General features: G+C 41.5%; 2 protein-coding genes across 12 annotated transcripts in view; both read right to left on the bottom strand.

Annotated features, from left to right (window-relative positions):
* RBL2 (RB transcriptional corepressor like 2) overlaps window positions 1-5,624 on the bottom strand; it is a 73,670-nt gene extending 68,046 nt beyond the window's left edge. For 4 of the 6 annotated variants that reach the window (XR_009151904.1, XM_058155003.1, XM_058155002.1 and 1 more), the window contains exons 1-2: window positions 4,540-5,622; window positions 862-992 (exon numbers count right to left, since the gene is read on the bottom strand). Coding sequence is in view for 3 of the 6 variants with exons in the window: in XM_058155003.1 (XP_058010986.1) it covers window positions 862-992; window positions 4,540-4,860 (452 nt within the window). In the remaining 3 variants the exon portion in view is untranslated. Of the gene's footprint in view, window positions 1-861; window positions 993-3,715; window positions 3,737-4,539 lie in introns of those variants that run through there. The other 2 variants (XR_009151905.1, XM_058155004.1) reach the window with 2 other exon arrangements.
* A 2,384-nt stretch (window positions 5,625-8,008) lies between these two features.
* The window catches only part of CHD9 (chromodomain helicase DNA binding protein 9), a 54,222-nt gene continuing 48,570 nt past the window's right edge, over window positions 8,009-13,660 (bottom strand). For 5 of the 6 annotated variants that reach the window (XM_058154990.1, XM_058154988.1, XM_058154993.1 and 2 more), the window contains 4 exons: window positions 13,298-13,519; window positions 12,855-12,983; window positions 12,255-12,359; window positions 8,009-11,592 (listed from right to left, as the gene is read on the bottom strand). In XM_058154990.1, the coding sequence (XP_058010973.1) occupies window positions 10,729-11,592; window positions 12,255-12,359; window positions 12,855-12,983; window positions 13,298-13,519 (1,320 nt within the window). In that variant the 3' untranslated portion in view covers window positions 8,009-10,728. The remainder of the gene's footprint in view (window positions 11,593-12,254; window positions 12,360-12,854; window positions 12,984-13,297; window positions 13,520-13,660) is intronic. The other variant, XM_058154991.1, reaches the window with a different exon arrangement.

Below are 13,660 nucleotides of genomic sequence, written 5' to 3' on the forward strand. Positions count from 1 at the left end.
TTCCAAAATATTTTGTTGAACACCGATCCTAATTTAACGTGTCTCCACGCGTCTATTACTTCTGGTGAACAAAAGTAAGGGTACAGGTAGTCCTCCTCCACTCCCAACAGTTCATTTAGTGACCGTTTGAAGTTACAATGGTACTGAAAAAAGTGAGTTATGTCCATTTTTCATACAACCGTGGCATCATCCCCAAGGTCACGTGATCAAAATTCAGACTCTTGGCAACTGACTCGTATTTATGACCGTTGCAGTGTCCTGTGATCCCCTTTTGTGACCATCTGAGTAGTCAAGTCAATGGGGAACCCAGATTGACTTAACAACCAGGTTACTACCATATTTTTCGGACTATAAGACACACTGGTGTATAAGATGCAGGATTTCGAAGAGGTAAGCAAGAAAAAAAAAGTTTTTGCCCTCCTAGGCCTCCAGGAGTACTCTGCAGGCCTCCCAAAGCCTCTGCATGCCCCCGAGGTCAAAAATGGCTGTATTCAGTGTATAAGACACACCAACATTTTCCACCCTCTTTTAGGGGGAGGAGGGAAGTGCGTCTTATACTCCGAAATGTATGGTAACTCAAGAACTGCAGTGATTCACTTAACAATTGTTGCAAGAAATGGGGCAAGATTCATTTAACAAATGTCTCAGCAACAGAAATACTGGGCTCAATTGTGGTCGTAAATCGAGGATTATCTGTATGGGATTAAGATGCTCTCTAATCGTCAGGATGTATGTGTTAAGGTATGACAAGATTTCATTAGTATAGCAATTTACACGTTAAAATCAAAATATAATGTTCTGCAGCAGACATTCTGAACATGACAATCTCAGAACTTCATAAAATTTTAGAACAGAAGTTACCTTTGTCCTGAACAGCGCAGTATTCTGATTAAAGACACATAATTTCCTTCAACAGTCCCTCTGCTAACTGTTGGGACGGCTTTCCTGCAAGCCACATATAACGAACATGCCAACCAGTGCAGATCATTCCCCTGTTAATTGAAAACAGTAAAATAAATTCACCCATCTCCGAAGTCATACAACTGCAAGAAATTCGTTCCTGACTGGAAATTAGCTATGTTAGTTAATTAGCTAACTATTGGCTTATTATAAACATATTTTAAAAGTTTGCTCAGTTCAAAATAAACAATGATCATATTCTATTGGAAGAGGATAGCTCATCCATGAAAATGTCTATGGAGATTCTCAGTCTTAAAAAACATCTTCAAAGAAAAACCAGAAAGTCCAGTTGCCTCTTGAAAAAACACCTTTGATCCAGGGGAACAGAGAGTAACACCTTGGCTATACAGAAACTGTAGTGGGACTTTGTGAGCTTCGGTTTACACATTCAGAAAGGATTTACAAGGCTCACATTCACATATGTGTAGATTACTTTTGCAATAAGCAATCTGGTTTAATTCTATTCCAACTTAACGAGTGTAATGGCCACTGAACGTCTCTAAATTCTACAATTATATTTCCAATGAAATAAATATTTGAAGTTTATGATTGCTTAAAGCATAGTTTTCGTTGTTTAATCTATGTTTTTCCAGCATGTAGTGTGTTATTACTCTCTTACTACTGAGAACTTCTATATCAAAGTAACTTCAGGTTCAAAAGTCTGCATTAATTAACAATGTACTTAAAACCATGTGAGAGACGGATAGAGATTTCAGGAAAGTTACAGAATGACAGGCCGTAAATTCAGGCAGCCATTCCTACTGGTAAATTGCAGTGGCAATGCAGTCAACTCAAAAAAGCAAAATATTCATACTGGTCCACCAAGAAATGTACTGGTTTTATTTTGTTTATTCATCAAGTGGCCAAATATAGAGTGCCATTTACCAAACAGTACTGTAATTTAATTGTGATACATCAACATAATCCAACAAGCAGAGAGAAAACTCTTGCCTTTCATATAGCTCCAGTATTCAATTAGACAAATAACAGGCAAACCAGCTTATTTCTGATCATCCTTTCTCTTTTCAACACTGAAGGCCTCTTATTTTGTTCATTACTCTTGTCTCTTTGCTGTTTTTCTATTGTCTATCAGAAATATTGGAGGTATGATTTGCTAAGGGAGGCATTTATTCATTTCAGTTTACAATATACGGTATGATTAAGCAATATTCTCCATGATCACAACAATAAAACTCATAAAAAAACAAATCAAGCCCCAGTGGCTCAATCATTCCTTTGTGATATACCACAACCAAGTCCAGACACCCTCACTCTACATCTTTGGTGCTGGAGAGGACTCCTGAGAGGACCATGGACAGGCAAGAAAACAAACCGATGGATCATTGAATAAATCAACCTGGAGTTCCTCTGGAGTCCAAATAGCTAGGTTTACAGATTAGCAGAGTTGGAAGAGATCTTGTAGGTCATCTAATCCAAACACAACACCCCCCCAATTTTAAATTATCCTACTTTGGATGTATTATACAAAGACATGGCTCTCTAGGGAAGGCTCTAATGGTGGGAATGGTAGAAGGAAAAAGAAAATGAGGACCATCAGTAACATGGTGTAGAGGACTCAGTTACAGTAGTGATGGGGCACTGTGGGAAGACCTGAAAAAACAGGTTAGGGACAGATCAAGAGTTGCCAACAACATGCTGGTACATCATCCATCCGTCTGTTCATCTATTCATCCATCACCCACCCATCCTTAGTATGGGGGTTGAGCTGGGAAGCTGTTTGGTCTGGTGCTTGAGAGGAAGGGTGGTTTTGATTTTATCCTGAAGAACAGTTTTTCTCTGTGGGCTGTCAGACTCCTGAATGTGAAACAACATCATAACTACATAGTACGATGGACTTGCAGGGCTGGCACAAAGTGTAACATGTTCACACGGGTGCAATAGGACTGGGTGTTTGTTAATATGATTTATTGGGTTAGAGATTTTCTGTCTTCACTGTGAGTTGCATTGTGATGGGAGGGGGTGGTGCACTGAGTGAGCTCAACCAATCTCATTGTACATATGTTGTGTGCTGACAGTAAAGATTTGAAATCGAAACCCTGTTTTCATTGCTTGCTGGACCCAGCCTCCAATCAGTGCTTGCGATGGCTGGCCCTCTATTGTCTTATCTTTTTATTCAGTCTTTTAGATCTAAAGGAAACTCCAGGCAGTACACCTACCCAAACCTCCCACCTATTTTCCCCACCATCACAACCCAATGAAATCAAATCTTTATTAAGGTCATCGAGTTATCATACAGAGAAGCATTGGACCTAAAGATTTCCTGCCTAAGGGAAGCTGTGAACTCACCGCCTCTTAGCTCGATCCCTTCTCCATGACCCCCACATGGATTTGTTCATAAACAAATCCTGATGTATATATATATATATATATATATATATATATATATATATATATATATATATATATATATATATATATATATATATATATATATATATTTGGGGGGGGGGGAGGCTGCATTTTGACAGGCAGTTTGGTTTGGTGGTTAAAGCACCAGGCCACAAAGCAGGAAGTTCAAGTCCTGTCTTAGCCATGAAAGCATAAAAGCCAGTTGGGTAACTTGGGGCCAATCACCATGAGATCTTGAGTTCTAGTTCTTTCATAGGCATGAAAGCCAACTGGAGAACTTTGGGACAATCATCATGAGACAGGGAGTTTTTCCGGTAGTTCCATTTTAGGCATGAGAGCCATATGGGTGACTTCGGGCCAGTCCCTCTCTTTGAGCCCAACTCACCTCACAGGGTTGTTGTTGTTGTTGCAGGGAAAAGAGGAGGAGGAGGAGGAGGAGGAGGAAAGCATGTTGGATACATTCACCACCTTGAGTTATTTGAGCAAAGTAATAAAGGCAGGATAAAAATACAGGCAGTCCTCAACTTACAACAGTTCATTTAGTGACCATTCAAAATTACTATATCACCGAGAAAAAGTGACTTAGGACCATTTTTCACCCTTTACAACCTTTGCAGCATCCCCAACGATCCCACGATCAAAATTTGGGATGCTTGGCCACCGACTCATATTTATGACGGTCGCCATGTCCCGGGGTCGCGTGATCCCCTTTTGGCGACCTTCTGAAAACAAGCCAAAGCCAACGGGGAAGCCAGATTCACTTAACAGCCACCCGACTAGGTGACTCAGTGGTTAAGACCACCGAGAGCTTTTGTCGATCAGAAAGGTCGGCCGTTCGAATCCCTAGTGACGGGTCTCCTGCGTGAGCAGGGCGGGGTTTGGACTAGATGACCCCCGAGGTCCCTTCCAACCCCGTTGCTGTGAACGTGACTCACTTATCCACTGCAGCGATTCACTTAACAACGGAGGGCAAGGGGCAAGACTCACTTCAACTGATGTCTCACTCTGCAAACATGAGGGCCGTAAGTCGAGGACCAGATGTAAATACAAAAGAAATGGAGGCATCCTAGAGTGGCCCATTCCCCCCCCCCCACAACCAAGAGGGAAGGGCGCTGCGAGGCTTTGCTGCCCCCTGGCGGTGGCCGGCCGACCAGCCAGCTAGCCGCGCAAGCCCCGCCCCCCCTCCGCAGGCCCCGCCCCTGGCCCCACCTCCAGGGTGTAGTTCCTCCTCATACTCTGGTAGCTGAGCCAGGCCTCGGCTCGGGCGCGCTCGTCCATGTTGAGGCTGCTGCACAGCTCCTCGTAGCGCTGCCGGGTGGCTCGCTCCGCCTCGGCCGCCGCCGCCGCTTCTTCCTCCTCTTCTTCGTCCTCCGCCGCCTCTTCTTCTTCCTCCTCGTCCTTTTTTCCCTCAGCGTCGCGGGCAGCGGGGGCGGCCAAGGCCGGCGCCTCGGCTTCAGCTGCGGGAGAGGCCGCGGAGACCGGGGCGCCCCCTCCGGCCGCGGCCTGGCCGCTCTCCTCGCCGCCCAGCATCGCCGGCCTCTGAGGGGGGCAAAAAAAGAAGGCAGACGGGGAGGAGGGTGGAGGGGAAGGGCTGGCGGCTCGCGCGACCAGGCCCGCACTGCGCCTGCGCCGCGGCTTGTTTGTGTGCGCGCGGGGGAAGGGGGAGAGCGTGGTTCCCGCCTCCCTCGTCGCCGCCGGCCCCGCCCCTCGCGGCTTATCCCATTGGATGAGTGGGGGGGACGTTCGATCCAATCAGCGGGGTCCTGTTCAGTGACGTTAGTATTCGGAGGTGGGGCGTAGGAGAGCCTTGGGTCTCCCGGGGAAATCTGGGAGTTGAAGTCCGTACTTCGTTCAAAGATACCCTTTCAAAGATACTTTGGAACAGGGGGTCTTTAAGGCTTGTGGACTTCAACTCCCAGAGTTCTTCAGCCAGTGGCTGAGGAACTCTGGGAGTTGAAGTCCACAAACCTTAACCTTAACATCTGTAGTCATGAAAACCTTTGAAAGGCTAGTGCTTTCCTACCTGAAATCCATCACGGATCCGCTGTTAGACCCCTTGCAATTTGCATACCGAGCAAATAGATCAACAGATGATGCTGTTAATATGGCTCTGCACTACATCCTACAACATCTTGAGTCTCCAAAGACCTATGCAAGGGTCCTTTTTGTAGACTTTAGTTCAGCATTCAATACCATCATTCCAGACATTCTTCTAACTAAGCTAAACCAGCTACAGGTACCGGAACAGGCTTGTAAGTGGATCACAAGCTTCCTAACAAACAGGAAGCAGCAGGTGAAGCTAAGCAAGATCACATCAAATACCTGTACAATTAGCACAGGGGCCCCAAGGCTGTGTGCTCTCCCACTTCTCTCTGTATACCAATGTCTGCATCTCCAATGATCCAACTGTTAAGCTACTGAAGTTCGCAGATGACACAACAGTGATCGGTCTCATTCGAGGCAATGACGAATCCGCATACAGGCGAGAGGTCGAACGACTAGCCTTGTGGTGCAACCAAAACAATCTGGAACTGAACACACTCAAAACCGTAGAAATGGTGGTAGACTTTAGGAAAAACCCTTCCATACTTCCACCTCTCACAATACTTGACAACACAGTATCAACAGTAGAAACCTTCAAATTTCTGGGTTCTATCATATCGCAAGATCTCAAATGGACAGCTAACATCAAAACATCATTAAAAAGGACAACAAAGAATGTTCTTTCTGCGCCAACTCAGTAAGCTCAAACTGCCCAAGGAGCTGCTGATCCAATTCTACAGAGGAATTATTGAGTCTGTCATTTGCACCTCTATAACTGTCTGGTTCGGTTCTGCAACCCAACAAGAAAACACAGACTTCAGAGGATAATTAGAACTGCAGAAAAATAATTGCTACCAACCTGCCTTCCATTGAGGACCTGTATACTGCACGAATCAAGAAGAGGGCCGTGAAAATATTTGCAGATCCTCGCATCCTGGACATAAACTGTTTCAACTCCTACCCTCAAACGACGCTATAGAGCACTGCACACCAGAACAACTAGACACAAGAACAGTTTTTTCCCGAAGGCCATCACTCTGCTAAACAAATAATTCCCTCAACACTGTCAGACTATTTACTGAATCTGCACTACTATTAATCTTCTCATCGTTCCCATCACCAATCTCTTTCCACTTATGACTGTATGACTATAACTTGTTGCTGGCAATCCTTATGATTTATATTGATATATTGATCATCAATTGTGTTGTAAATGTTGTACCTTGATGAACGTATCTTTTCTTTTATGTACACTGAGAGCATATGCACCAAGACAAATTCCTTGTGTGTCCAATCACACTTGGCCAATAAAAATTCTATTCTATTCTAAAGCTACTAAGGTTGGAGATCCCTGCTTTGGAACGAATTGCCTCGTTATAAAACTTAATCGTGATTGGATGTAGCCTGCAAGGTTGGCTCCTCCCACACCTGCATCACAAGCTGCCGGCATCTCTCAGAAGCCATGCAGAACAATCATTCAGGTGAGATTAAATCCACTTCCCCCACCAATGACTGAAAGGATGCTATTACAGGTAAGTCATCTGATTTACAGCAGTTGAGTTAGTGACCGAAGTTACAACGGCACTAAAAAGTAACTTATGGCCGTTTTTCACACTTAGGACCGTTGCAGGATTCCCAAGGTCATGCGATTCACCTTCCAGTGCTTGACAGCGGCTTTGTCCCGGGGTTATGTGATCATCTTTTGTGACCTTCTGACAAACAAAGTCCATGGGAAGGCCAGATTCACTTAACAACGGTGTTACTAAGTTAACAGCAACAATCCACTTAACAAACGTGGCAAGAAGTTGTAAAATGGGGCAAAACTCACTTTTAACAAATGTGTCACTTAGCAACATAAATTTTGGGTGCAATTGTGGTCCTTAACTCGAGGATTACCTGTATATTTAGACATACTGAAAATATCTACTAGCGTTGTCCTTTACCTGGTATAGCCAGAACAGAGTGCTTTAATAGAGATGGGAATATTTTGCCTTTATGGGTTGCAGTCATGTAACAGATTGTACAAGTGCGTATTTATTTATCTACAATAGGAAACTTACACATTACATCTGTCTCACCCTTCTCCTGAAATTATGCTCCAGGGAGGTAACTTTTAATGAAAGAATCTGAGCAGCATCATGGTGTCCATTAGTCTAATTTAATACAAGTGGAAAAGCTGCTTTTCCTAACATATAACATTCACTAAATGTTCAGTCTCCCAGATATCCCTAACTCAGGAATTTTTCAGCCCCACTGGATGTACCCAGTGGAAAGGCAGTTATCCTGGGAGTTGTAAAATCTAGATATCGGAGTTAAAAAATCAGATGTTACCCATCTGATTTTCATGATCACGTAATTATTTTCAATGTATTTGTGGACATTTTTTAGACAAGTGTTCCTTCTAGCTAAATCTCAAGCATGTAACGAAACTCGCAGAACATATACCTTTTGGAGGGACCTGTCATGTATTTGCAACTCTAGTTTGTCAAGAACTTCCTCCAATAATTCATGGGTTGAACGCATTTAATGCCTTCAAAATGAATGCAGCATTATCTCATTGTCAATTTTTGTTACTGTGTGACAACTAAGGTGTGTCACAAAAAGGTATTTTCAGTGTAGTGAGACCAACATCATAGGTTGTCAAAGAATATGTTTAATAAAAAATAATTAAACTTCCATTTGCTCTATAGAACATCATAGAAAGTAATTCAATAAATTACAAATAACTTTTAAGACGCTTGTTCAACTACAAGAAAGCAAATTCAGACTACACAGAACACAACTGGCAAATATTGCAAAATGTTCAAGGAAAATAAAACAGGACTAAGACGGATCATGAAGCCCGAAACAAAGAATAGGAATACGAGGCAATAACAACTAAAGTTATTTTAGTCACTACCAACATACACTTCTTCACCATCCTGGATATTTGTACTGAAATTTCAGTATTAATGTAATTCTAATGAAGATTCTTAACGATTCGTTATGCAGCCACACTTGCATATTGTTTTAGCTGACGAGCGCGTACTTCTCTTTTTGCAACTGATACTGATTTAAAAACAATCTTTACTTTTTATTCATACTGCTGAAACTGTAAAATTGCCTTATTGTAGACAAAGATCACTAGAATGGTAAGCAAATTCACTTCACCATAATTAGGAAAATACTTTATTTCATAAATTTATTAAAAATTATGCTTAGGGTTTTCTTTCAGGGGCAGGTATGTTTGGGGGGGGATGGTACAAAGTGGTATTGTTGAAATACTCATTGACTAAGTCAACAATTGTGTTTGGAAAACTTTGGCTATATTGTGGATAACATACAAGAAACAAAAGTGCTATATTACAAAGGGAGAAATATTAAATATGTAGTAATCATGATGAAAAATTGCTATCCCTTTCCTCGTGACATGTTTTGACTATTGCTAAGACACCGTATGAAGGACCAAACAAGTCGTACTATTCTGAGGGGGAAACACAATAACCAGCACAATTCAAATGATGCTTTTATAACTGTGTAAATTACATGTAATACTGCTTTCTACCCAAGGGAGTTACGATTTTGCATGTACAAATTTTGTTTTTATTGATAAAGATTTGGTAAAAAAAACAACACAGTCTTGTTTACTGTACAAGCAAGCATATAGAACCATATCAAAATACAGCTTTTGTTAAAATTATTCCCTTTTGAAGAGGTTTGTCATTGACTATACTGCCAGTACATTTTATCCATTCCGTCAACATATTTTATTTATTTATTTTTTTGCCTATTTTGGACCTCAAATGAGATTCACACAATCTCACACTTCATCTCGGTCAGTTCCACCATGTGGTGTGAATCTATGATTCTACCATGTCAGAGTAATAGCAGCTTTAGCAAAAATAATAAAAATAATAATAAATCCTACCACACTTCAAATGTTAAGATTAATTCTACATAGTAAGGTTCTAAGGATTTATATTCAAACAGACGCTTTTAAGCACTGTTTATATCATGGTTTCATGGTATACTTTTATCACATTATCATTAAAAGTGCTTTAAAAGTTACAGGGCAACTCAGCATTATTATAATTATCCAATATACCCTAAACCTTGATTGGGGGGGGGGGAAAGGAAATGAAAATATGTGTGTGAGTACGCATACACACACACATATATGCATATGTATATATGTGTGTGTGTATATATATATATATGCATGTATGTGTGCATATATCTATGTATGTATATGTATATGCATATGTTTATGCATATACATCTATATTTCTCAAGCCTGTAAAAATGTGAGATTTTTAAAACGTCTACATTTCCCCTTACCATTATGAACTGGTAACTACAAGAGGTTACATGACAAAAGACGAAACAGAAACCTGGATAAACAAAGCGAACAGTATTAACTTTGCAAGGATCCTAACCCTTGCACGTGAAGTATGCAGTTCAGAGTGGCACTTCTGAGTTATTTCAACATGTGGATACAGCGCCTCAACAACTTGAAGGCTGCAGATGGAGCGAAACTTAAAATCAGTACCCATGGTGCTGAAGACAGGAAAGGGATAATTTAAATAAAAGATTTCCCTTTGCTAGAAGTAAAAAGAGTGCAACTGGTAACGATCAACTTCCCTTGCCAAATTTTAACACACACAGGAGGCTTTTTAAAAAGCGAAGCATATAGGAAAACAAGCAGAGAAACCAATGTAAACTTTCTAAACTAACTCAGCTGAGGTAACAAGTAGCCAATTTCATTGGCTGAATGGGAAACTTTTTTTTTTTTATTTCAAACACAGTTGTACCTGAACTGGGAACATCAACAGTGCATTATAACACCAGATCATTTCCATAGAATTAAAGCAATGGATGGTGATGTAGATTCTACAGCTTTCATGACATTCATTAGCTGCCCAAATTATTGCTGAGTTTTGATCTGTAAATTATAAGTGTCAAGGAGGCTGTAAAACTATATTCAGATTAAATCAATAATGCGCATAAAGAACTGTGTTCACCGCAAATATATTAAATATACAGCTCTTACTAAGCTTTCTTTTAAAAAAATTACTCCCCCCCCAAACCCAAAATTATAATGCCTTTTTCCTGTATTTTTTTTTTCGTTTTTACACCATTGTGTATATTTTGATAGTACACAGAATTTCAGGAACGAAAGGAACCTCAAGAAATATTACATGCAAAATGTTTTTTTGAAAGCAGTTTGCACTTCTAAACAATACTGAAATGTTCGGTCAGTAAATTACTGATGCACTCACGCAACACTGTGTTATTTACAACAAAATAATGAAAGAACAACTTGAAAACCAGTTTATAATTTAAGTGCAGAGTCTGGAGGGGGGAGGAGGAGGGAAATCAGTCTTCATCGCTGGAGTCTGAGTCCTCTGACGAGGAGGATGTACTGTCACAACCAGAAGAAGCGTCTGCCTTCTCCGAAGCTTCGTCTGTGCTGTTTCCGTTGCGAGAGCTCGGCTCGGTTTCCCCCTTGCCGCCTTCTTCATCCGGAACCCTGGAATTTTCTTCCTTTTCTCCCAGAGGCTTGGTGAAGCCTGTGCCATGATTTTCACTGTTCTGTACATCAAAAATATTCGATTGGGACAAAGCTGGGATATGGAGATTAAGGCCTGGCGTGAGAAGCATTCCTGGGTAAAGTATATTGGACAAGAGTAAAGGGTTAAGAGCTAAGGAGCTGGCCGTGGTGCTGGCCGCTGAGGAGGTCGAAGGAGAACCCGAGACAGAGTTTTCTCCACCATTATGTGCATGTGAGCTTTCTGTCCTCTCTTTCTTTCCGTCCAGCTCTCTGGGGTCCTGTCCTTTCCTCTCCTCGGAAGCAGGTTCAGTAGACTTGGTTAGGAGTCCTCGCATGCCGAGCAAATTTGGTAAACCAGCCATTCCTGAAAGTAACATGGGAAAGACGGCAGCCATGTTTTTTGCGTCACCCGCCGTGTTCAGACCGGCAGATATTCCCATTAAACCCGTGGTCACCTGTAACGACTGAAAGTTTTGCAGGTTTTGCTGTAAGGCCTGCAGGGTTGAGAGATCTACCCCCGGGAGTAGCCCGTTGGTCAGCAAAGGAGCGACGGGAATGTTTGCTGCCGACGTAGCTGTAGCCGCTGCCTTGGCGATTTCACTTTTAGGCCGCCTTCCTCTCCTGCTGACTTCTTCTCGAACGACGGGTCCCGTGAGAATGCGGTCAAACATGCTTTCTGGAAGAAATCCCTGGTGGGGAGTGAAAAAAAAAAAGAATATTCCACACCGCTGTCTGCCCTGCATCACGATTCGGTGCAATGAAATGCAACACTGCAATAAGTAAAATAAGCAACACTAAGCTAACACAAAGTTATATTTATTATCTATATAAGCAACTTAGAACTAAGGAGAAATTTCCTGACAGTTACAACAATTAATCAGTGGAACAACTTGCCTCCAGAAGTTGTGAATGCTCCAACACTGGAAGTTTTGAAGAAGATGTTGGATAACCATTTGTCTGAAGTGGTGTAGGGTTTCCTGCCTAAGCAGGGGGTTGGACTAGAAGACCTCCAAGGTCCTTTCCAACTATTCTATTCTATTCTATTCTATTCTATTCTATTCTATTCTATTCTATTCTATTCTATTCTTTTCTTTTCTTTTCTTTTCTTTTATTATTCTGTTCTGTTCTCTCCTCTCAGTAATCTTCAAGGAAAGTCAATGTCATTTTCAAGTAATTCAATTTAAGACCTAGAAGAATTTTTTTATGGCTGTTTGTTGCTTTTGTCAGCAGAGCAAGTAAGCCTCAAGATTTTTTGGAAGCTTTTCTCAACCACCTAAAGAAAAAGGATTTTACATGATTCAGTTAATCTTCCAATTTAGCTGCTGGAACACCTATTAATCATTACACTCACCGACTGTTTAACAACATCTGCCCATTCAGGAGCTACACCATATTCAGAGTTTTCTTTCAGGAATCTGCAGAGGTCTTTCAGCGGAGGAGCAAAGGCACCACCTACCTGTAACGGAAACGAAGATATTTCTCACTTTACGTGCATTACACACAGGTAGTCCTCGACTTACAACAATTCATTTAATGAGCGTTTGCAAAGTTACAACAGCAGTGAAAAAAGTGACTTATGTCTTGTTTTTCACACTTATGATCATTGCAGCAACCCTGTGGTCACATGATCAAAATTCAGACACTTGGCAACTGGCATGTACTTATGACAGTTGCAATGTCCCATGTGATCCCCTTTTGAGACCACCTGATGAACAAAGTCAATGGGGAAGCCAGATTCAATGAACAATCACGTTACTAACCAAACAGCCACAGTGATTCACTTAACAACCCTGGTAAAAAGGTCATAAAATGCAGCAAAACTCACTTAAAAAATGTCTCACCGGGCAACAGAAATTTGGGGCTCAATTTTGGTCGTAAGTCGAGGACTGCCTGTATTGAAACAGCCTAGCAACCATTTGTGCTGATATGATCACCGTAGCAAATCAATTACCTTTCTAGCATTTCTTCTGTTTATCAGCTGAACGCGTTCTTCCCCAGTAAGGCTATTGATGTCCAGCTTATTAGGATTGCGGCAACGGTGCCTTTTTTGTTTCGGTCTTCCTTCGTGAAGCTGCATTTTCTGTTATTCAAGAATTTTTTTTTTTAAAAAAAATGGGTCACCATTTTTCCAGGCTGCAGGATGGAACTAAATCACATTGAGTCCACCGGGATTAAATGCAGAGTATTCATGCAGCATAACACATTTGATATTGCATTTCGTAAGCTAAATATTTCCAAGCTACTCAAAACCCAATTGGGTCGATACTTGCTCACAATTAAAAATCTTTAGATTGAAAGATGTGAATCACACAGAAGGCAGGGGAAATTCAAAGATCACATCAGAGGTGTAAAAAAAAATTAACTGCTTTCCATCACACCAATAAAACTACTCACGGGGATAAAGGCTCCTAAATCTTCGACGTAGTCAGGATGTTCATTGAGCCATTTTTCCAAATCTTTTCTTTTAGGGGCATCGTCGCCTGCAAGCCTTGTGCCATCTTTTAAATTAATAACTGGAACGGGGCTTTCCGCATCACACAGGCCTTGCGATGGTGCAAATGGAAGAGAGGGCATTATGCCTAGACCAACCTGAGGGGTACTAATGCCATGACAAACCTGGAAGAAAGTAAACACCAGGAAAGACATTTTGAAATCACACATTTGATTTTGAGTTGTACCAATGTGAAAATCTCCTTCACAAGCGCGCACACACTAATGGACAAATTCAAATTTAAGGGTGAGTCCTGTTGTTTTTTC

The sequence above is a fragment of the Ahaetulla prasina genome, chromosome 12, assembly GCF_028640845.1.
Source record: "Ahaetulla prasina isolate Xishuangbanna chromosome 12, ASM2864084v1, whole genome shotgun sequence".
Lineage (NCBI taxonomy): Eukaryota > Metazoa > Chordata > Lepidosauria > Squamata > Colubridae > Ahaetulla > Ahaetulla prasina.